At 40.2% G+C, this 22,746-nt stretch overlaps 1 protein-coding gene across 2 annotated transcripts in view; it reads left to right on the top strand.

Annotated features, from left to right (window-relative positions):
- Nucleotides 1-8,879: 8,879 nt before the first annotated feature.
- The window catches only part of LOC126456896 (AN1-type zinc finger protein 4-like), a 75,909-nt gene continuing 62,042 nt past the window's right edge, over nt 8,880-22,746 (top strand). For both annotated transcript variants that reach the window (XM_050092734.1, XM_050092733.1), the window contains exon 1: nt 8,880-9,495. In XM_050092734.1, the coding sequence (XP_049948691.1) occupies nt 9,333-9,495 (163 nt within the window). In that variant the 5' untranslated portion in view covers nt 8,880-9,332. The remainder of the gene's footprint in view (nt 9,496-22,746) is intronic.

Genomic DNA, 22,746 nt, shown 5'->3' with positions numbered 1-22,746 from the left:
TCATGTTCCAGACAGTCGACGGCTTGGTATATCAATATTCATTCCTCTTGTTACAGGTGTCATGATTATGTATGTCTTGCCTCACCATGAAAACCACTTCGTTTTCTTTTACACTGATGAGGATGAAAACAGCTCTGCAGCGGAGTGTGTGCTGATATGAAACTTCCTGGTAGATTAAAACTGTGTGCCAGACTGAGACTCGAAGGCAAAGGTCCCAAGTTCGAGTCACGGTCTGGCACACAGTTTTAATCTTCCAGGAAGGTACTGGCTGAAGATCGTCATTATTCCTAACCAGGTGAACACAGGCTCACAGTGCTCCAGTATTTTTGTTCATGCAACGATTCTGACTGTTTTATTTTGTAGCATTAGTGCATCCATGCAGTCTGCAGAATGTCCCCATAACAGTAAACCATAATTTATATGGTATGAAATGGTGCGTAATACAGTCTAATAAGGAAAAGGTCAGTTAATACACCTTTTAGTCTCCTCAGAAGGTATATTACACAGGAGAGTTTGGAGCACACATAAACTGTGTGCTCATTCATTAATAGTGTGCTATCAGTCTCGAATCCCAGCAGTTTGACAGCCTCCATATTATTGTGGTACACAACGTTGCATATCAGATGTTGTGTTTTTCTACATTCATTTTCATTTTGTTATCCATGAACCGTTCTTTGATGTTTTCAAAGGGCACATTTGTTGTTTTCAGAGCTTGTGCAGCAGCTTTTCCTTTTGCAAAAAGAATGGTGTCATGAGTAGACTGTAACATGTGGTTCTCCTCCATATAAACGTAAATGAAGTGTACACATTGCTTCTTTTCGTCATCTGGAAACCAAAACAGCCCAGATGTTTTACAGGTAAATTTGCTATACCATATTGCACAATCATTGCATATACTGTACCAGATGTTTACCTTTAAGTACGAGATTAGGAGCACAGCGATGCCACCCATGCAACAGTTTACTGCATTATTGCACTACAGCACAGTAATACGAAAGTGAAGAAAACGTATCTTATTGCAGAAAACGAAAAAACTCTCTGCATCTTTGCATGATCAGCGTCTTTTGCAAAGCAGATCTGGCCAAGCTTATGGAGGGCAACAGTGATTTCTGATACTATTGGTCTCGTAATGAATGGGAAACCTTTTCCTCTGCCCAAGTAATTCTAATTTTCTAGTGGGATTAATCTTCAGGTACTTTGAACGACAGGGAGCGAAAATACTAATTGAATTTATAGTATAGTAATTTCAATAATATGCTTTTGTCTTTGCCATATTTTATTATTATACTCCTTATTATACAATTCGCTTTAACAACATCATCAGTTAGATCTTCAGTACAAGGGACTAACATTAGAATGAATGAAACATATTTTTATAAAATAACTATTATTAGAGTAATTACGGTGACACGTTAGTTGAATTACATACCTTATGGATGCATGGTGTCCAGTCAAAGTTAATATCTTACACAACATCAGAAGGCAAACTGCCTCACACCATGCAGCACATTACAAGGGAAACATGTTTGGCCATGAGACGGCTGAAGTAAAAGAAGTATATTGAATATGATTATATTTTAATGTGAAAAAATTATACCCATCATTAATATTATAATTACTGCCTATATCTTTTACATGTTATTACTTTACAGTAAACGTTTATGTGAATCAATAGTATTTAGCTTGAACAACATGATACTCCATTTATAAGGAGCAATCAAATGAAAAAAGATCGCCCACCAGAATGGGACAATGGAATGGGTCCACACACTACATGCGTTGAAACTTTTATCCCACTGGGAGACAAGACACTTAGTTCCATTTTCGTAGAATGTAGTTGGCCACTGATGGATCCACAACTGCACCCACTCTTGCACTTCCTCATCTGACGTTCACGCATGTGTTTCTTCAGATCTACAAGGACCTGAAAATCACACTGTCAAACATCCAGGATGCACAGAGGATGTTCCCGCGCTCCCCCAAACAAGTTGCTGAAGTGTAGCCGTCGTCTGATTAGCTGTGTGGGGCGGGCATTGTCGTGCAGCATGATGATTCCATTCAATAGCATTCCAACAGCCCATGGGCAAAAGGCGAAGCAAACAGTGGAAACATCTCACATCACCCCCACCAAAGAATACCAAAGCTGTTAACAGACCTTCCGGTAAATTCATGGTGACCTTCTTGTTTCGACTGCATCGCTATGAAGACACTTTGCTGAAACTGCAACGTGCTATGTAGCCAAAACGCCCAGGAATGCTGTTGGATGTAATTAACATGATTCATTATAATGCACGACCCCATGTTGCCAATTGGACGAAGACTATGCTTTTGCCCTTTTGTTAGAAAACACTGCAACGTCCTCCAAACAGCCCGTATCGGACATTGGTTTCAGTTAGGTGAGCAAGTGCAAGAATGGGTGCAATTGTGGAGCTACTAGTAGCCGACCTTGTTCTATGAAACATGAATTGAGGATCTCGTTTCCCAATGGAATAAATATCTTAATACGTGTGGTGACTACTTTTGAATGGAATCATTCAATAGTACTGTTGCGGCAGGTGTTCGGTTTTCGTTTGACTGCCCCTCATTCACTACATTTTTAAAAATAAGCAAAATTACAGTTAATACATGTACAGTAGAAAACATATTACCACAATATTAATAACATAAATCACGACTGTGATATTTATATTTAGAGGAGGTGGGAACCTTATTTTGAGGTCAGAAGAAAAAAGAAATCCCTTGTATGACATCCTAAATAGAGGATCATATAAAAAAACCTGTAATGGCAGTAATGACTGTAACAACACAAGTGATACTGAACAGTACAGACAATAATAATACACAGTGTGACATGGCTGTCAGAACTGTTGTAAGTCTAACAATCTTGTGAAACTTATTTGCAATAGACCCATTACTAATATTTGTCATAAAAATGTGTCTAATACATGTAACTTTGTCTGGATTTTGAACAAAAACAAAAACAAAGCATCAACCTATGTGCAATGCAGCAAGTGATATGCATGATTACAAGACAATCTTGCATGACAGGGATGTCCATTATTACATATACAAGCAAACGAAATGCATTATGAAGAAAGCACTGCTCTATGAGAAAATAATGGCAGCAAGATCACCAATAGCTTCGTTAATTGTCACTTTATGTCTGGCTCATAGTCAAAATTACGCAAGTGTAATACTGCAAGGAAGGAGTCAAAATATGTTAGAAAGCATATCTGAAATAGCATCGCATATGTCAAAGTTTCGAAAACACCATTTAATCTGTCAGCCAAAAAAGTCATTTGAAAACCATGATGTCCACTGTTACTCTCCAGGAAAAGATTCACAGTGAGACAGAGGCTTACTCAAACCATATGGGTGCCATAACAGTTGTCAAAGTCGTCAAGGAATCCACCTCCCACGGATCCACAAAATATTATTGAAGCAAACATGGTCGCAGACACAATGCAAGAGCTATGTCCAAAGTAATTTAACTGTTCACAGGTGTAAGGGCTCTGCTGCTTGACTATGACAGTAATATGAAGGCTTGGATGACAAAGGAAACATTTATGGGGTGGTTGAAAGAAGTTGATAAGAAAATGAAGAGCAAAGGAAAAAAATCATTCTTTTTATTCACACCTGCTTTGTTCACACGGATTTTCCAATACTCATGGTCATAGTAGGTTCTAACAGTTGGATCATGGTATCTTACATACTTTTGGGCTGTGGAGTGTAGACAGCCTCCAAGATGGTGCCTCTATGGAAACGGTTTGCACAAGCAGACAGCTAAAAGTCTACACAAATGGCGACCACGCTAGATGTTGCTTCTCTCACAGTCGAAAACTACAGAGGTGGCCATAGAAACCAAACAATAGTACCCCTAAGAAGCCCCACATTAAAGACATGGGTTCTCAGGTTCGCGTTTGCAAGTTAACATAGAAGGCTCAGATAGAGACAAATGCGAGTAGCTTAGTAGATTAGCGATGGATTTTAATATAGACATTGTAGCCATGCATGAAACACACTTAAAAAATAACTAACAAACTGATGTTTGAGGAGACATTTTTGGACATAGGAGTGTAGCTGGTTTAACATCTGATGTCTATGGTTCGATGATGTACCCAAGAGATGTACCTTTTGATGCGAAAGAACTGGAAACCTTTCAGTCTGCAAGATGGCAAACTGATACAAAACCAAATCTTTGCACAGTAGCAACAAATAATTCAGGAACTTCTTTGCAGCACACAAGCTGAGTTCTGCCGAGCTTCGCAAAGAGCCACCAGAGCAAGTAATACTTAACATAAGATTAGAGCTGCCTTCAGCAACCAAAATGTAATTTCAGGAAAGCAAACTGGGATGGAAGCACCAAAGAGATGAACCCTCACATCCAATGGATTACCCCCACAGCAAAAAATTACTCTCTGTTCACTGCAGCATTGATCACAGCAGCAAAGTTCAACATACCTTGGAGGCTGAGGAAGAAATGCGTTCCTTGCGGGAACCACGCCACAGAATAACTGTACATGGAATACTAAGACGAATGACCAAAAACTATGAGAAGACATACAGCTATCAATGAACAAAAAACGTAAAGCGAGATGGGAAGAACTAACAGAAAAATCTAGACTTCATCTACTGTAGCCAGAAAGTGTGGTTTGTAATAGGTAAATTGGGAGCTGCAAACAATTTACAAACAGGAAACTTAGATGTCTTCATCTCAGATTGCCTTACATATAAAATAATGAGCACAAGAAGTTCCCCTGTACTGTGAGTTCAAAGATGAAACAAAGCGACATATAAATGAACTATATACTTAAGTTGAAGAGGATGCCAGTGTGTCTGTTTCATTCACAGAGCCCGAATTAGAAAAGGCTATAAAAAAGCTATTGCCTGTGCATCGCTAAATGTCTGCTATAAGCTATTAGAAAAGCTCATCTATAACAGAATATTGATGAGGGTGCCCCTTCCTACCAGGCAGGATTTCATACAGGGCATAGCTGCTGTAAGCACATTCTGGCCTTAAACTTACATAGACTAAATTTCTTTCGTTTTTCTCTATAATCACAAAATTTCCTGGTCCTTAGACTTCTGGATTCAGTGGTCGGTATTAAGAAATCGATTTACGAAATCCCGTTTTGGGAGCCCCATGTAAATGGCATGATTGTTGCGGATTGTGTTAGCACGCCCTAGAGTAGAAATAACAATGATTATGAAGACGATTGTACAAACAAAACAAGAATTTTTAATTGCGATAGAGACAGTCTACAGATTTCAGGAACTTATCAATTTATACCGATCAGTCAATGTTCAAAGTAAGAAAATGAAAAAAAAAAAAAAGAAACTAAGAGACTGTCAGTTTCTTTAATTAAACATATCATTGTACATAGTTTTTTTCTAGGTAATCATGTTACAAGTCGTTACTACATTCCTTGAATATGAGTGTATTTCTTATCCTGTTTCTAATCTTCTCTTAAACTATCATGAAAGCCTTCCTAACGCAACGATCTGTCTGCGCAGATATCTGCGCAAATGTTTGTACATGAAATAGATTGCTGCAAATATGGTGGGTTCACATGACACAAGTTCCTATCCACTGCTCACCCGCCATCTGTCGGTGTAGAAAAGAAATTTCAGTGGCAAGCGACTGCGCTCTCGTAACTTCAAAATTTACTTCATGTATTCAGAAATAGAAGAAATTCTACCATGGTCTGTGTTTGCAATTTGTGTTGCAAAACAGTTGCAAACAAAATGAAAGGCACAGGAAGACTGATCGAAGTGCCCTGCTTATGAGATCGTAGTTCTCGCACATAAATTCACTTCATGAGTTGCAGGCCGAACCCAACGACCGCTGTAATTATTTGCTGGTGGATTTGGAAATGAATGGTTGTCTTTTGACATTCATAACTCCTCATATAATATGAAAAAATACTTGTAGGCGGACAGCAGTTTCTGCACATGAGAGCCTCTTAGTGACTTTAAGATTCCTAGAATCAGGAAGTAGCCACAAATACCTAGAATTTTCTACTGCAGTTTCGAAACAGAGACTGAAAGACATCATATCCTACATATGCGAAGCTATTTACCCATCCTGCAGGATGACTTCATGAAGGCAAGTACAGTATTGAACCTCAGTTCTGAGTTACAGATAATATTTTTACAGTTTTAGACGTGTTTGAAGCACAATATATTCTTACAAATTGTATACGTTGTCAGTGAGCTACAGTTTACTTTGTTTCCGAGTTGGGATTTTCTGTTCCCTGCCTAAAGTGTACCAGGAATCTGTAGGATTTTTGCACCAGAATATATAACTTCGTTCTGAACTGTAGACAGGGATTCCCAGTTTATCCGGAAATTTTTACTTCTAGTATTGTGGTAGTGAATTCTACAGTTCACCTCTCAAGCACTTTTGACACAAACCACATATTATATCAGGAAGTAAAACAAGCGTAATTATCCGTATGTCCCTAAAGCCACTGTTTCAACGCATTGCATTTTCAGTTTAACACAATATTCCGACAGAGCTCATCCTTAGAGCAAATAGGGCCTACTCTTCTTTTTCCGGCGCCAGATCGAATAGATTACGTTCCTGTGTTTAAGCCCGGTCCACACGCAACGATCTGTCTGCGCAGACATCGGCGCAGATGTCTGTACATGCAAAAGATCGCTGCAAATGTGGTGTGTTCACACGACACAAACCCCAATCTACTACTCGCCCGCCATCTGTCGTTGTAGAAAAGAAACATCAGCGACTACGCTCCCCGTAAACGTCAAAAATTTAATTCAGTTATTTTGAAATATAGAAACGGACGAAGTTCTGTTGTGGTCTGTGTTCGCAAATTGTGTTGCAAAAAAGCATTCAGACCAACCGTAGGAAACAGAGAAAGCGGTCAAATTGGTGTAGACAGTGGCTGCTAAAGCGAAAGTAGTTCTCTCACGTAAATTTACTGCGAGAGTTGCAGAGCGAACCTAACGACTGGCGAAATTATTTGCGGATGGATGTCGAAACTTATAATTATCTCTTAAAGCTTGTAACCCCTCATATGAGAAAAAATACTTGTATGAGAAGTGCAATTTCTCCTCATGAACGGCTGGCGGTAACATTAAGATTCCTAGCAACAGGAAGGAGCTACAAGTATTTGGAATTTTCAACTGCAATATCGAAAAAAGCGTTGAGTGAAATAATACCCAACACATGTGAAGCTATTTACACTGTCTTGAAGGATGAGTTCTTTTTATAACAGTAGTTAATTTTCTATTATGTTTTCACACAAATATATTCTTTTGAATAGACTTTTGATAAACGTATGTGAAATATATTGTTTTACATTACCTCGCGTTCCGTTTCCTCGCACATTGACACTCCAATTTCGTCTTCAATTGTACTCCTGCTTGGTCTAGTCGTTTCTTGATCAGTAAGAAAGCCAAGCAGATCAAAATACCATAACGTTGGCTGCTATACTTGATCTAATCCTTCACCAGATCTTCTAGATTTCTGAACTTTGGATAACTCTTTTCGGTAAACAGTTCGCAACCAATTTTTTTTATTACAGTTTCTCTGTTTGCGAGGCGTCAACTGCCCGCAATTTTTCAAGTATAGCATTGTATGCTGCTGTCTTTTTGCCTCGGTCACTATATTCTTTACTTTTAATCTTCGACAAACATGGGTGGTTTCTGTATATTTCAATGAATTCACTTACAAACTCTCGAGAACACTGACGAGTATCAACCATTTTAAAGCCCTGTGCGCACAAATACAAACACTAGACTGAGCAAACAGCTGTTTCGCGCCAGATTTGCGGCGATCTCCTGTCCACACGCTCCAACTTGTCTGCGCAGATGTGGTTTGAACCCACAGATTTGAAAGGTTTCGCTCAAACCTCCAACTCCAACTTCCAGGTTTGCACACACCTCAGGTTGGTGCAAATCTTCTGTCCACACGCAACGATCTGTCTGCGCAGATGTGATGTGCGCAGACATTTGTGCAGACAGATCTTCGCGGTAAACAGTCTGCAATGAATTTATTTATCATTTTCATTGCCGTTCCTCTGCTCAACCGCATACTAAAGAATTGTAAGAAGTTACTTTCTTATGTCTTTTGCTGTATTCTCTCCTGTTAATTTTTCACATACGTATATGACTCGTGTACATTTCTACACACTCGGCAATGACCTCTCTATACCACTTACGTGTACCTGAAGTTTTAAAATTCGCTATGCACACACGGACGAGAAAGTTTGGGCTGAACAAACGTCTAACTCAAACACGTTCGCGCGCCAGAATTCTGACGATCTCCTGTGTACACACTTGGACTTGTCTGTGCAGGTGTGATTTGAACCCACAGATTTAAGCAATTTCGCTGAGACCTCCAACTCCAGGTGTCTCATATCCATGCAAATCTCCTATTCATACGGAACGATCTGTCTGCGCAGCAGGCATAATGTGCGCAAACATTTGCACGGACAGATCGTTGCGTGTGGACGGTTCTTACTAAATAGACATTATAATTGGCTCTGTTAAAAATATTCTGTTATGAGCACGTCCGTAATCAGAACTGCACCTTGGAGATTTCTCCAAAAAATTGTAAATAATCGTCAGCGATACTTCGTGCAGAAAAAACTATAATTTACGAGTTGTCTTGAAAGTTGTTCAGAAAATTGAGGTCATAGTATTTGAATATTTTATTTGGTACTTTGCACTATTCTTCGTCACAATAATCTTCAGCTCGTTTGCTAATTCAAGCCGGTTTCTTATCCATAACAGTATTGTGTATTTAATTTCCTACAACATTTGAAATACTGAAAACGCTTTGTAAATAAAAAGTTTTATAGGCTAGAAGCTGTGTACTGAAATGTGACCTTCATTACCATTGGCAACCCTGCAAGATTCTTTGGAGTTACTAAAGAAACTAAAAGATGGTTTAGAAAGATTTGTTTGTGAATTGAAACTGTGAAACAAAAAAATATATATTGTTGATTCTGTTGATTTAATCTACACACGAGTTGATCGTTCGTAAATTACAGGTTATAAACTCACTACTCTCTGACAGCACCGAACTTGATTTGCTCTTTACACATTTAACTTCAAAACTGCTGAAAGCAATTGTGGATATAATAAAGTCATATGTGAAGTACTTGTCCGAATAAATCTGCTTCATTGGAAAATAAAATATCAAGCTCATCGGGACATGTGTACAGTGATATAACGTCAAAAAAATGCAATGTTCCGTAAATTATGCGGATACGCCATACACAGTTCCGCTGTGTTCCTCAGAGAATATAGATGATGATGATTAATATTGCGCATTTAAGCGATTAGATTGGGAAAAGTGCAAATGTATGATGTCGCAGCATGGATCACGGCCGAAGTATCGGTCATCATTACAACAAGAAGGAACGATGGATCTTTTCATTGAAACACTTACGGGAACAGCATTCGAAATGACAGTGTCACCCTTCGATACAATAATGTCCATCAAATCTAAAATCCAACGAGTTGAAGGTAAGAAACTAATGAACTACTTATGTTGTAGTTATACTTGTTATCACATGGCAGTGAGTAACCTATAACTGAGTTAACATATTGTGGGTTAAAATTATATGTGACATCAGAGGCAACCTTGATTTTAGAAACCAGCTTACAAACACCAGATCGAAATTGCCCTAGCCGTACATTTAATTGTAACATTTCACTATTTCCTGAATGAATGAGAGTAGAGTACTTGTTTTGCTTTCCTTGGCCCCTTATTTATGAGATTCTTCCCTTTTCTGGTACATTAGTGAGAAATTGTTTAATTTTAACTTTTATGTTTGTTGAATTTTTGTCGTAATTACATGACCTATTATTAGGTTCATTTGCGAACCTGCATAACTGTACCTTAAAATTTAAGTGTGATTTCCTTTTGTACATAGGTCTCAGCTGTCAGACTCTATCTGCCCTTGCCCCTATACAAAATGGTAACCCATACACAAATTGATGGAGCTCTAAGCATAATTATCTGTTTACCGTTGCTTAGTGAGGCGAGCAATATATTTGTACTTGCAGTACTGTATAACTTCAGGTGTTCCTAAATAATATAATCATTTGCATATTTGATACTTACCATCATTGTTCATAGGACACCTTCTGTTGAGAAACACAGTATTTTATCAAAGCTTGTGTATGTATTCATGATCACTATAGAATTTTCATTGTAAATGAACTAGCATACGCTTAAGTTAATTCTTAGAGTGTTTTGTCGCCCACACAACAAAATGAACTATGGAGAGAATGTGTGTGGTAAACTTAACAGGGCAACACAAAACGTATCACATAATTGGTATTCCATATAGGCCTAACTAGAGCACGTATCTGCAGCTTTGGCTTTGGGAAGGAAGAGTACACATACTCCGCTACCTTCTGACCTTATTATTTCTCTCATTGTGTTTTATTATTGTCATTCCAGCCGATGTGCACTAAGTTTCTAGTCTTCTCATTTTTACTATTGTTAATCTCCTGGCTAGAAGGCATTCTCTACTGTTATTTTTGCACTTAAACTGGTTGGTGCAGGGGGGGGGGGGATGACATAGGAAACAGGTGGTGTTTCTCTCACCACAGATGAGCTCTGAGAGATCCTTTGTCTGGACTGAAACAGGTGGTGTTTCTCTCACCACAGATGAGCTCTGGGAGATCCTTTGTCTGGACTAACCTACGTACAAACACAACCTGTATATTTTTACTTCTCCTTTAATTATTGCTTAGTTCTAGCATCGTATTGCTTTCAATGCCTTGATTTTTACCATTCCTTTCATAATCCGATTAAATTTCTGGTGGACGTCACTAAAAGCAAAATTTTACTGTACAAAGTTGGTTAGTCAGTGAAGTAGACTATTTTAAATTCTTAGGACCAAGGCTAGACAGACAGCCTTTTTGAAAGTATCAAGCTCAAGATCATGTGCAGAAAGTGAATGCTGTCATCTTCACTATTAGAGTAATCTCCTGTGTGTCTAACACTAAAACACAAAGCCTTTATTGTGCTTACTTTCACTTTATTATTTCATTTGGTGTTATATTTTGGGGCAACTCTGTGTACTCACCAAGAGAATATTCTTAGTCCAGAAATGGACAGTCAGGTTGATCCACGGTGTCAGTTTGCGAACTCCATGGATGTCTTTGTTCAGGTGTCGTGCGCAGTTCCAACTGTGCCATAAGTGTACATATATTCCATCATGGGTTTTGTTGTGGACAGTAATGACTCATAAGAAGAAAATATAACATTCCTTCACTGAACAATAGGTGGAAAAATGGGCTCAACTGAAGAATGGGATACAGCTTGTTGGCTTTGACCAGTGACATCATATTTGTCATAGATGAGCCATAGATGATAAATCAGTTATCTTCTGCATCAGAGTGTCATAATCATAAATTAAAATAAATGAATGTGTTATTAAGAGATAGATATTGTGTAAACTTTTTGCCATTTGTGGCAGTTTTAAATAATTTGTGTATCGTTTTGAATTATACCTTTGTGTGACAGTAAATTGTTCCAGTGGCTGTTTCCTCTGCAACTTTTTCGTATCCTATTCAACTGAAGACTAGGATATTAGTACTAGTGAAAGCAAAATAAGCGACGACATCTTGTACCTCAGTTGAAGTATGAAGGTTGTGTCCTACTGTTCAGTTGACCTGTATACGTCAGCTGAAGTACAGGTTACAAATTTAATGTTTGTCACTTTTTTCACCTTCACTAGTACTAGCATCCTATTCTTCAGTCAACCTGTGTAGGATACAAGTACAGGATACAAATTTTACATTTGTCACTTTTTTCGCTATCACAAGTAGGCCTACTAGTATCCTATTCTAGATCAGCTGAAGAATGTGATACTAGGACTTTATACTGCAATAAAAGCAATATATGTAACATTACATTCAAAGTATATAGACATGTGGTATTTATCCATGATCTGTTTTCTCTGTACTGCATTCCTCTGTTTGTCAACATTCATCTAGCTGTCTTTGCAATGTATCATCTGTGATAGCGCATGACGTCATTTTTCAAAGTTGACAGATTGTATGCCCCTTTTCAGTATTCCCAATAAATGATATGTGCTATTCAGTGGATTTCATTTTCAGTAGACTTTCAGCAGGATTCTTTCCTATAGTTGTTCTGAACATGTGTTGGGCACATGTGGCGCAAGGTTAGGTTCACTGGTAGATTGGAGACAAATCATATTCTTGAGTAAAGAGGGCAAGTAATTTATCATCGATACATGCATTTCACACATGTGGAGTAGATTCCAAGACAAAGGAAACATTTAATAGCAGTATGAGCAAGGTTGACAGTGTACAACCAGACATCACCAGGATTATTTTCTTATGTTATGCATGTAAAAATGTCCACCTGTCATAACACATGCCCTGGTTAAAGACTTCATAGATCACACATGTCCAATGATACTGTATATTCGCAGCAGATTTCTGTAGTCATTGCAGTCACAGCCTGGATATATCATTTTGAAAAGATAAAGTCACTTTAGCTGTAAGTTTGTAACAGCTTCTTCTTTTCTTCTGTAGTGGTCAATCCAAGGATTGGTTTGCAACAGCTACAATGGCAGCTTGTCTCCATTCTGTGTGTCTTTCAGCTTTTCTCTTCATTTCTTTATAGGTGTTAGATCCCACATCTTTCACGATTTGATCCATGTACCTCTTGGTCTTTTTCCCTCGACATATCCCTCTGATTGTGTACAGGAGTCCCTTGTGTCTTAATAGATGGCCTGTAAATTGCACTCTTCTTTTACCAATGAAACTCCAGAAGCTTCTCTTCTCATCTGCTCTTTCCAGAACCACTTCTTAACAACTAAAGTGGACGTATCTTGTGAAAATGAAATGCTGGATATTGTCACCTCGAAGAGGTCATCCTGTATGCTTTATTACAGCCAGATGTGTTCCCGTCACACAGAGGCACCTTCTGGGTCATTAAGTGAATGTTTTTTCTTGTGCACCATGGATGGACTTACGAGCAGTTAGGTGATAACCTGTTTGCAGATGATTTGTGGTTTAGCCTGGAAAATGATTGTTGCAGTAAGTTAATCTGATACACCCCTTTGACATGCTGTAACCTTGCCAATATTGTAGAAAAGGACTGATATGACAGAGCATGTATTCTCATCAAAAGTGGCTTTGCGTTAGGAGCACACATGCCATTGTATGTCTTTTATAGGGATACTAAGGAGACTTTGGTCTATTGGAGTGGCAGCCTATGGTAATGCAAGTGCCTCTCATCTGATGGATGATAAACTTGAATACTTGGTCTGGCCTTGTGTATGAGTACGTATAGCATCAGAATAATCTCCAGCGTATCTAACGCTGAAACATGAAGGCTTGTTTACTGTGTTTACTTTCACTTTATTATTTCACATGGCGGTATATTTTGGGACAACTCTGTGCACCCACTAAGAATATTCTTAGTCCAGAAAAGGACAGTCAGATTGATCCGCGGTGTCAGTTTGCAAACTCCATGGAGGCCTTTGTTCAGGTGTCATGCGCAGTTTCAGTTGTGCCATCCATTTACATACATTCCATCACAGGATTTGTTGTGGACAGTATTGACTCATTAAGAGGAAAATACAATCTACCTTCAGTGAACACTAGGTGGAAAAATGATATGCATTATTTAGCGGGTTTCATTTTCAGTAGACTTCTGCCAGAACTGAAATAATTGAGTGGTAAACCGAAGTGTTAACATCTAAGTTGAAGAACTTCGTTTGCTATCTGTACACGAGTTCCTCAGACTTTTTTCTTGGCTGTGTTATTTATTAGTATACTCTCTGTTTTTTGTTTTTTGTTTTTAATTAATTCTTTGTTTATAAATTTTGTAATCAGCATTCTGTAAACTATGTTCAGAATGTTTCCATGAACAAGTAGCCTTCTGTAAGCATCTAGCCTTCTGTTGTAGCACCAAGTTTTTAGGCATTTCCACAAGTGCACAAATCTTATTTCCATATGATCTTAACAATAATATGAGGGGATATATTGCTACGCACCATGCAGAGGTGGCACTTAGTCACAGACAGGCACAATGCAAAAGACTGCGAAACATTTAAGCTTTCAGACAAAAAAAGTTTTTCTGAAACAAAAAACATACACACTCTTCACAAGCACAACTGGCACACACATGGCAGCTATCTCTGGGTTGTGGTGCCCAACTGGTGACTGTAATCTGTGTCTGATGTGAGTAGCAATCTACTGGGGTGAGTAGTGGGGTTAAAGAGGCGGCATGGGGTGAGGAGGAGGGGAGGAATGGGTGGGGAAAGATACTGTGCTGCCTGTTTTATGTCTACATCTACATCCATACTCCGCAAGCCACCTGACAGTGTGTGGTGGAGGATACTTTGAGTACCTCTATCGATTCTCCCTTCTATTCCAGTCTTGTATTGTTCGTGGAAAGAAAGATTTTCGGTATGCCTCTGTGTGGGCTCTAATCTCTCTGATTTTATCCTCATGGTCTCTTCGCGAGATATACGTAGGAGGGAGCAGTATACTGCTTGACTCCTTGGTGAAGGTATGTTCTCGAAACTTCAACAAAAGCCCATACCAAGCTACTGAGCGTCTCTCCTGCAGAGTCTTCCACTGGAGTTTATCTATCATCTCCATAACACTTTCGCAATTACTAAATGATCCTGTAACAAAGCGCCCTGCTCTCCGTTGAATCTTCTCTGTCTCTTCTATCAATCCTATCTGGTATGGATCCCACACTGGTGAGCAATATTCAAGCAGTGGGTGAACAAGTTTACTGTAACCTACTTCCTCTGTTTTCGGATTGCATTTCCTTAGGATTCTTCCAATGAATCTGTCTGGCATCTGCTTTACCGACGATCAACTTTATATGATTATTCCATTTTAAATCACTCCTAATGCCTACTCCCAGATAATTTATGGAATTAACTGCTTCCAGTTGCTGACCTGCTATATTGTAGCTAAATAATAAAGGATCTTTCTTTCTGTGTATTCGCAGCACATTACATGTGTCTACATTGAGATTCAATTGCCATTCCCTGCACCATGCGTCAATTCGTTGCAGATCCTCCTGCATTTCAATACAATTTTCCATTGTTACTACCTCTCGATATACTACAGCATCATCCGCAAAAAGCCTCAGTGAACTTCCGATGTTATCCACAAGGTCATTTATGTATGTTGTGAACAGCAACGGTCCCACGACACTCCCCTGCGGCACACCTGAAATCACACTTACTTCAGAAGACTTCTCTCCATTGAGAATGACGTGCTGCGTTCTGTTATCTAGGAACTCTTCAATCCAGTCACACAATTGGTCTGATTGTCCATATGATCTTACTTCGTTCATTAAATGACTGTGGGGAACTGTATCAAACGCCTTGCGGAAGTCAAGAAACATGGCATCTACCTGGGAACCTGTGTCTAAGGCCCTCTGAGACTCGTGGATGAATAGCACAAGCTGGGTTTCGCGCGATCGTCTTTTTCGAAACCCGTGCTGATTCCTACAGAGTAGATTTCTAGTCTCCAGAAAAGTCATTATACTCGAACATAATAAGTGTTCCAAAATTCTAAAACTGTTTGACATTAGAGATATAGGTCTATAGTTCTGTACATCTGCTTGAAGTCCCTTCTTGAAAACGGGGATGACCTGTGCCGTTTCCCAATCCTTTGGAACGCTACTCTCTTCTAGGGACCTATGATACACCGCTGCAAGAGAGGGGGGGGGGGGGGGGGCGGCGGGCGGCAAGTTCCATCATGTACTCTGTGTAATATCAAGGTGGTATTCCATCAGGTCCAGCGGCCTTTCCTCTTTTGAGCGATTTTAATTGTTTTTCTATCCTTCTGTCATCTATTTCGATTACTACCATTTTGTCATCTGTGCGACAATCTGGAGAAGGAACTACAGTGCAGTCTTCCTCTGTGAAACAGCTTTGGAAAAAGACATTTAGTATTTTGGCCTTTAGTCTGTCATCCTCTGTTTCAGTACCATTTTGGTCACAGTGTATCTGGACATTTTGTTTTGATCCACCTACCACTTTGACATAAGACCAAAATTTCTTCTGCTAAGTCAGTACATAGAACTTTACTTTCGAATTCATTGAATGCCTCTCGCATAGCCCTCCTCACACTACATTTTGCTTCACGTAATTTTTGTTTGTCTGCAAGGCTTTGGCTATGTTTATGTTTGCTGTGAAGTTCCCTTTGATTCCGTAGCAGTTTTTCTAACTCGGTTGCTGAACCACGGTGGCTCTTTTCCATCTCTTACAATCTTGCTTGGCACCTACTCATCTAATGCATATTGTACGATGGTTTTGAACTTTGTCCACTGGTCCTCAACACTATCTGTACTTGAGACAAAACTTTGGTGTTGAGCCATCAGGTACTCTGAAATCTGCTTTTTGTCACTTTTGCTAAACAGAAAAATCTTCCCACCCTTTTTAATATTTCTATTTACGGCTGAAATCATTGATGCAGTAACCGCTTTGTGATCGCTGATTCCCTGTTTTGCGTTAACTGTTTCAAATAGTTCGGGTCTGTTTGTCACCAGAAGGTCATATATGTTATCGCCACGAGTCTGTTCTCTGTTTAACTGCTCAAGGTAGTTTTCAGATAATGCACTTAAAAAAATTCACTGGATTCTTTGTCCCTGCCACCCGTTATAAATGTTTTGAGTCTCCCAGTCTATATACGGCAAATTAAAATCTCCATCCAGAACTATAACATGGTCGGGAAATCTACTCGACGTATTTTCCAAATTTTCCTTCAGGTGCTCTGCCACAACAGCTGCTGAGCCAGGGGGCCTATAGAGACATCCAATTACTATGTTTGAGCCTGCTTTAATCGTGACCTTCACCCAAATTATTTCACATTTCGGCTATCAGTCAATTTCCTTCGATACTATTGCACTTTTTATTGCCATAAACACGCCTCCCCGTTCACTATCCAGCCTGTCTCTATGGTAACCGGAGTTCATTACTGTTTACATGTGGTTTCAGCCAACTTTCTGTCCCTAGTACTATGTGGGTATTGTGACCGTTTATTAATGAGAGCAGTTCTGGGACCTTTCTATAGACGCTCCTGCAGTTTACTATTACCACATTATTATTGTTATTCCCTGTTGCATTTTGCCTACTGCTACCTTTCCGCGTCTCAGGAGGGGTCTTGTCGGGCCTAGGGAGGGAATTGTCTAACCTAAAAAAAAAAACCACATGTGCACTCCACACATACTCCGCTACCCTTGTAGCCGCTTTCTGCGTGTAGTGCACGCCTGACCTATTCAGGGGGGACCCTACATTTCTCCACCCGATAGCGAAGGTCAAGAAATTTGCACCCCAGATCTCCGCAGAATCGTCTGAGCCCCTGGTTTAAGCCTTCCACTCAGCTCCAAACCAGAGGACCGCAATCAGTTCTGGGAACGATACTACAAATAGTTAGCTCAGATTCCACCCCGCGAGCGAGGCTTTCCGCCTTCACCAACTCTGCCATCCACCTGTATGAACTGAGGATGACCTGTAAATCCAGATGGCAGGAGTCACTGGTGCCGACATGAGCAACAATTTGCAGTTGGGTGCACCCAGTGCTCTCTATTGCCGCCGGCAGGGCCTCCTCCACATCTCGGATGAGACCCCCCGGCAAGCAGACAGAGTGAACACTGGCCTTCTTCCTCGACCTTTCCACTACTTCCCTAAGGGGCCCCATCACCCACCTAACGTTGGAGCTCCCAATCACTAATAAACCCCTCCCACCGTGTGCCTCCTTGGACCTTGCCGAAGGAGCGGCCACATGTCCACTCACAGGCAGAGTGGGCGATGCCATACGGCCAGCCTCCACATTGACCCTCCGCCTCGTGCGCCACGAACGCCGCTGAACCTGCCACTCCCCTTGGGGAGAGGGTGGCCCAACCGCGCCTGGTACCTGCGAAGATGTCTCGACAGCAGGGACCATGGGTGAAGCATGTAACACCTGGGGTATACCATGCGATGCATCAGACTCCCCACTGCTGCTACATTCTGAGGCAGCAGCCTGAAGAAGGCTGACCGTGACCATCAACGCGTTCAGCTGTTCGCGAACAGTGGACAGATCCTCCTGTGTCCGTACACAGCAGTCACACATCCTATCCATCCTAAGAAATCAACAATTTACTGTAGAGAGTTAATGAACCTTTAACTAGACTGCTAATTCACTAAAGGCGGCTGATAGCTGACTAAACTGTGGTTGCTAGACACTTCTTGTTGAAAACAGTGAAAATACGCACTACTGGTACTACAGCTGACTAAAGGGACTCTGACTGTATTCAAAACAAACACGAAATCTATGGTACAACATTACTAGTACTCAAAAATTAAAGCTTCCTAAAAGCAAAAACACATGGAAGAAGAAGTGACAAGTAAGAAAAATACAGTTAATACTTAAATTAACGTAGCTCGCAGCACAGCAGATGTGAAGCAGACGGCAGTTACGCCGACACTGTTGGAGTGTGCAGCGACATGGTGGGGCCAGAACAGGCTGTTAAGTGCAGAGTCAGGAGGCTGTGCTGGAGAGGGGCCATGGAAGAAGGGAGAGAAGAAAAGTAGAGAAGGGGAAAAAGACTAGTAGGAGTAGTGGTGGAATAGAAGGTGTCTGAGCTTGAGTGAGAGCAGTGTAGGAGATAGGAAGGTAGAGGACAGGGATTAGTGAAGGTTGAGGTTGGGGTGGAAGAGTGGTTACTGGAATGAAGAATGTATTGTTGGGAGAGTTTCCATCTGTGCAATTCAGAAAAGCTGGTGTTTGTAGGAAGAAACTAGATAGCACAGGCTGTAATGCAGCCAGAGGAGTGAAGCATATTGTGTTGTGCATGTTTAGCAGCTGGTTGGTCCAGCTGTCTCTTGGCCAGATTTTGGTGTTGGCCCTTCATGCGGACAGACAGCTTATTAATGGTGACACGGTAGTGTGTAGATTGCAAGACTGGTTTCACAGGTAGCCCTGCCTTTGATGGGATAGAAGATGCCTGTGACAAGACAAGAGTAGGTGATTGTGGAAGGATTTAAGGGACAAGTTTCACATCTAGATCGATCTCAGAGATTTGAGTCATAATGCAAGGGATTGGGAGCACGAGTGGAGTAGTGATGGACAAAGATATTGTATAGGTCCAGTGGGTGGTGGAATACCACTGTGGGAGGGGGTGTTGGGAGGATACTCTTCATTTCAGGACACAAGGAGAGGTATTTGAAATGCTGGCAAAGAATGTAGTTCAGTTTCTCCAGTCCTGGGTGATTCTGAGAATCATGAGAGGAGTGTCTCCAGTCCTGGGTGGTTCTGAGTCATGAGAGGAGTGCTCCTCCGTAGCCATACAGTGGATCTCTGAGAGGTGGTAGGTGACTGGAGAGAGGAGTCATTAGAGCTCTGTTTCTGTATGAGGTTTGGAGGTAATTTCAGTCTCGGAGAGTCTCAGTGCGACCCTTGGCATATTTGGTGAGAAACTGCACATCACAACAGATGTGATGACCTCCAGTGGCTAGGCTGTGTGGAAGGGACTTCCTAGTACGGAATGGTTGGCAGTTGGCGAAGTTGAGATATCGTTGATGGTAGGCAGGTTTGTGCAAACGACCAACTACCGTGAAGTGTATAACAGAGGATATGTCTCGTTGTAGCCATTATTTGGGTTTCTTCCCATTCCATTCATTTATGAAGCATGAAAACAATGGTTTTTTGAATGCTTCTGTGTTTGCAGTAATTATTCTGATCTTATCCTTGCAGTCCCCAAGTGAGTAATAGATAGGGGGTTGTAATATATTCCTAGAGTCACACTTCAAGCCAGTTCTTGAAACTTTGTTAACAGACTTTCTCAGGACAGTTTGTCTGTCTTAAGGGGACATGCTCGTGAAAATGACAAAAAATTTGAAAAAAAAAAAATTAGTGGTCTATAAAAAAGAGCATTTGACGCTGATTTCAAAAATGTATAGTCTATGGGCATTATTATTTTCCGTTCATTCTTAAGTTGAGGTTTGTAATGTTGCACAAGGGCCACACCGATCTGTCAGTTTGAAGTGTCAGAATGCATGATGCATTATTTTGTTGTTCCTTTTTTCTGTTGTTACTTACAGATTGTTAACACAAGTGTATTGTAGAAGGCGCTGACTCCCGGAACCAAAGTACAGACATGTCTAGGAGTCTGTTTCAAATGTAAACAAAGATCTGAGAATATATGATTTTGAAATTTCATACACGTGTGGTTTTGTAGTTATTGTGTGCTGTTTTGTTTCTCTCTGTCTGTCTGTCACTGTGTGTGTGTGTGTGTGTGTGTGTGTGTGTGTGTGTGTGTGTGTGTGTGTGTGTGTTTCCTGTGGTACAAATACCGAGAGTAAAGAAATTTAGCCCCAAACGAAAGTTTCGCAGCAACCAGTTCCAAACACAACCGAATAATACACTTCAGTTTCTTCAAAAGTTGCCCGCGGAAACTGTGTTCCAGGCAGTGCTTCTAGACGCTAACATCGCTTTCTGAATGTAATAAGAACACGCCTGGTAGTATTGTGAACAGCAATAACGACAGAAATGTTATTGTGAACCTAAATATGCTGTCAAGACTTGAAGAGTGCTGTGAAATGTAAGTACTGCAATTGTGAAGATAGTATTGATGTTTCTGAGGACATTTCAGTAAGGTAGGGTCTTTAAATTTGGTTAATGATTGCCTGTAACTCGTGTAAGACGCGCAGTGATACTGTAACATTGCCAGTAACTGATAGTCGATGTTACAGTGTAAATATTCAGCTTGCTTATGCAATACAATGTATTGGAAGGAGAAGAAGAGCTGCCCAGGCTTTTTGTGCAGTGATGGATTTGCCTCCATCTCCACTGAGGTTTGACAGATACAATAAATTAATAGATAATGCTTTATTTGGTGTAAGTGAACATTCAATGAAAAGAGCAGCAGAAGAAGCAGTAGCCTTCTCTGAGACCACAGACCTTGTAGCAGCATTTTTATGGATCTTGGCATAAGTGAGGTCATACTTCTCTGAATGGGGTTGTAACTGCCACATTTATTGAAGCTGGTAGGATACTAGATTATGATTGTCTGACAAAGCACTGCCAGGGTTGTTCAAGTAAATTTATTGGCACCCATGTTTGTGTAAATAACTTTGATGGCCCAAGTGGAAACATGGAAATGAAAGGCGTTGTAAACATTTTTAGAAAATTAGAGGTTAGTCATGGTGTGAGGTATGTAGGCTACATTGGGGATGGAGACTGTAAATGACACACTACTATTGTTAATGACAGACCATATGGGGACACTCAGATAGAAAAGCCTGAATGTGTTGGTCATGTACAAAAAAGAATGGGAGCTCAGTTGAGAAAATTATGTAAAGACTTCAGTGGAAAAAAACTGTCAGATGGAAAACACACAGTGGTCCAGGTTATCTTACAAAAAGTGAAGTTGATTCTTTGACCCAATATTATGCACTAGCAATAAAGAGAAATGTAGGAGATTGGGAAAACATGAGACGAGCAGTTTGGGCAACATGGTTTCACAGAGTGTCAACAGATGAAACCCTACAGCATGGTTTGTGTCCAAAAGGGGAAGATTTGTGGTGCAAGTACTGGTTGAGCAATGCTACAGGCATTCCTTACCACCTGCTGACATAAGGATCTGGCAAATAAATGTGTGCATGGTCCCTCTCAGAATGCAAATGAAAGCTTCAACAGCTGTATATGGAAGAGAATAATACCCAAAACTGTATTTGTTGGGCTGACAGTGCTGAAGATTGGTGTAATGGATTCAATAATTACTTTCAATGATGGTGCAATTTCAAGGATCAATGTTATGAAGAAATTGAACATCCAGATGGGAAGGAAAATGACTTCAGCTCTAACTGCTATTGATAAGTGGCAGGTAACCGAAGCAGAGACAGCTGCAGAAGCTGCTATCAAGGAGTCAAGGATAAAGAAATGAATGAAGAGAGAGAGTATGGAGGATAAGGAAACAGGAGGACAACTGGAGTATGCAGCTGGAATGTTCTAAATGAGCATAGTGGTAAGTTAATAAATCTGTAAATCTTCTTTTGCAATTTACCAAAAACTTGAATTTTCATCATTCAGGTACACTTTTCTCCTATACGACTGAAGTTAAACTCACAAAAATCGGTACAGATATTTAGAATGACCTCCTCTACCTCCCTTGCCTACTATTTCCTGAAAAATTTATAACATTATGATAATGATGATGATGATGATGATGATGATGATGATGTCGGTTATATTTGAGGTACATTTTTAAATATTTTTGTTGTAAAATAAATTACTAGTATTTTTCAAATATCAGCATCAGGGAAGGAAATTGGAGGCATAAAACACTTATGTGAATGTTGTCTGTACTCTGACTCTCTTTCCAAGCTGTGCAGTCAGTAGTTCCAAAGAAAATGGTACCGCAGTGAAATAGTATTCCGTTTTTTATAATATTATAAATATTGTTGTCAGTACCAAAATATAATAAATATCTCGAATGTTTTTTTGGGAGATGCTTTGACTAGTGACCCTAATTGTGTATAAGAATTTTGAGTTATCTTTTACTTATAGATCAGTTGCACTATGAGGGTGAAGATAATGCTAAAAATGCAGCCCGTTCAGGGGCATGTCCCCTTAAGGAATCTTCCAGTTCAGTTCCTTCAGTATCTCTGTGACACTTTCCCCACAGATCAAACAAACCCATGACTATTTGTGCTGCGCTCCTCTGTATGTGCTCAATATCCCCTGTTAGTCCTGTTTGGTACAGGTGCCACACAC

Source organism: Schistocerca serialis, chromosome 2 (assembly GCF_023864345.2).
Source record: "Schistocerca serialis cubense isolate TAMUIC-IGC-003099 chromosome 2, iqSchSeri2.2, whole genome shotgun sequence".
NCBI lineage: Eukaryota > Metazoa > Arthropoda > Insecta > Orthoptera > Acrididae > Schistocerca > Schistocerca serialis.
This window is presented reverse-complemented; position numbering and strand designations above follow the sequence as displayed.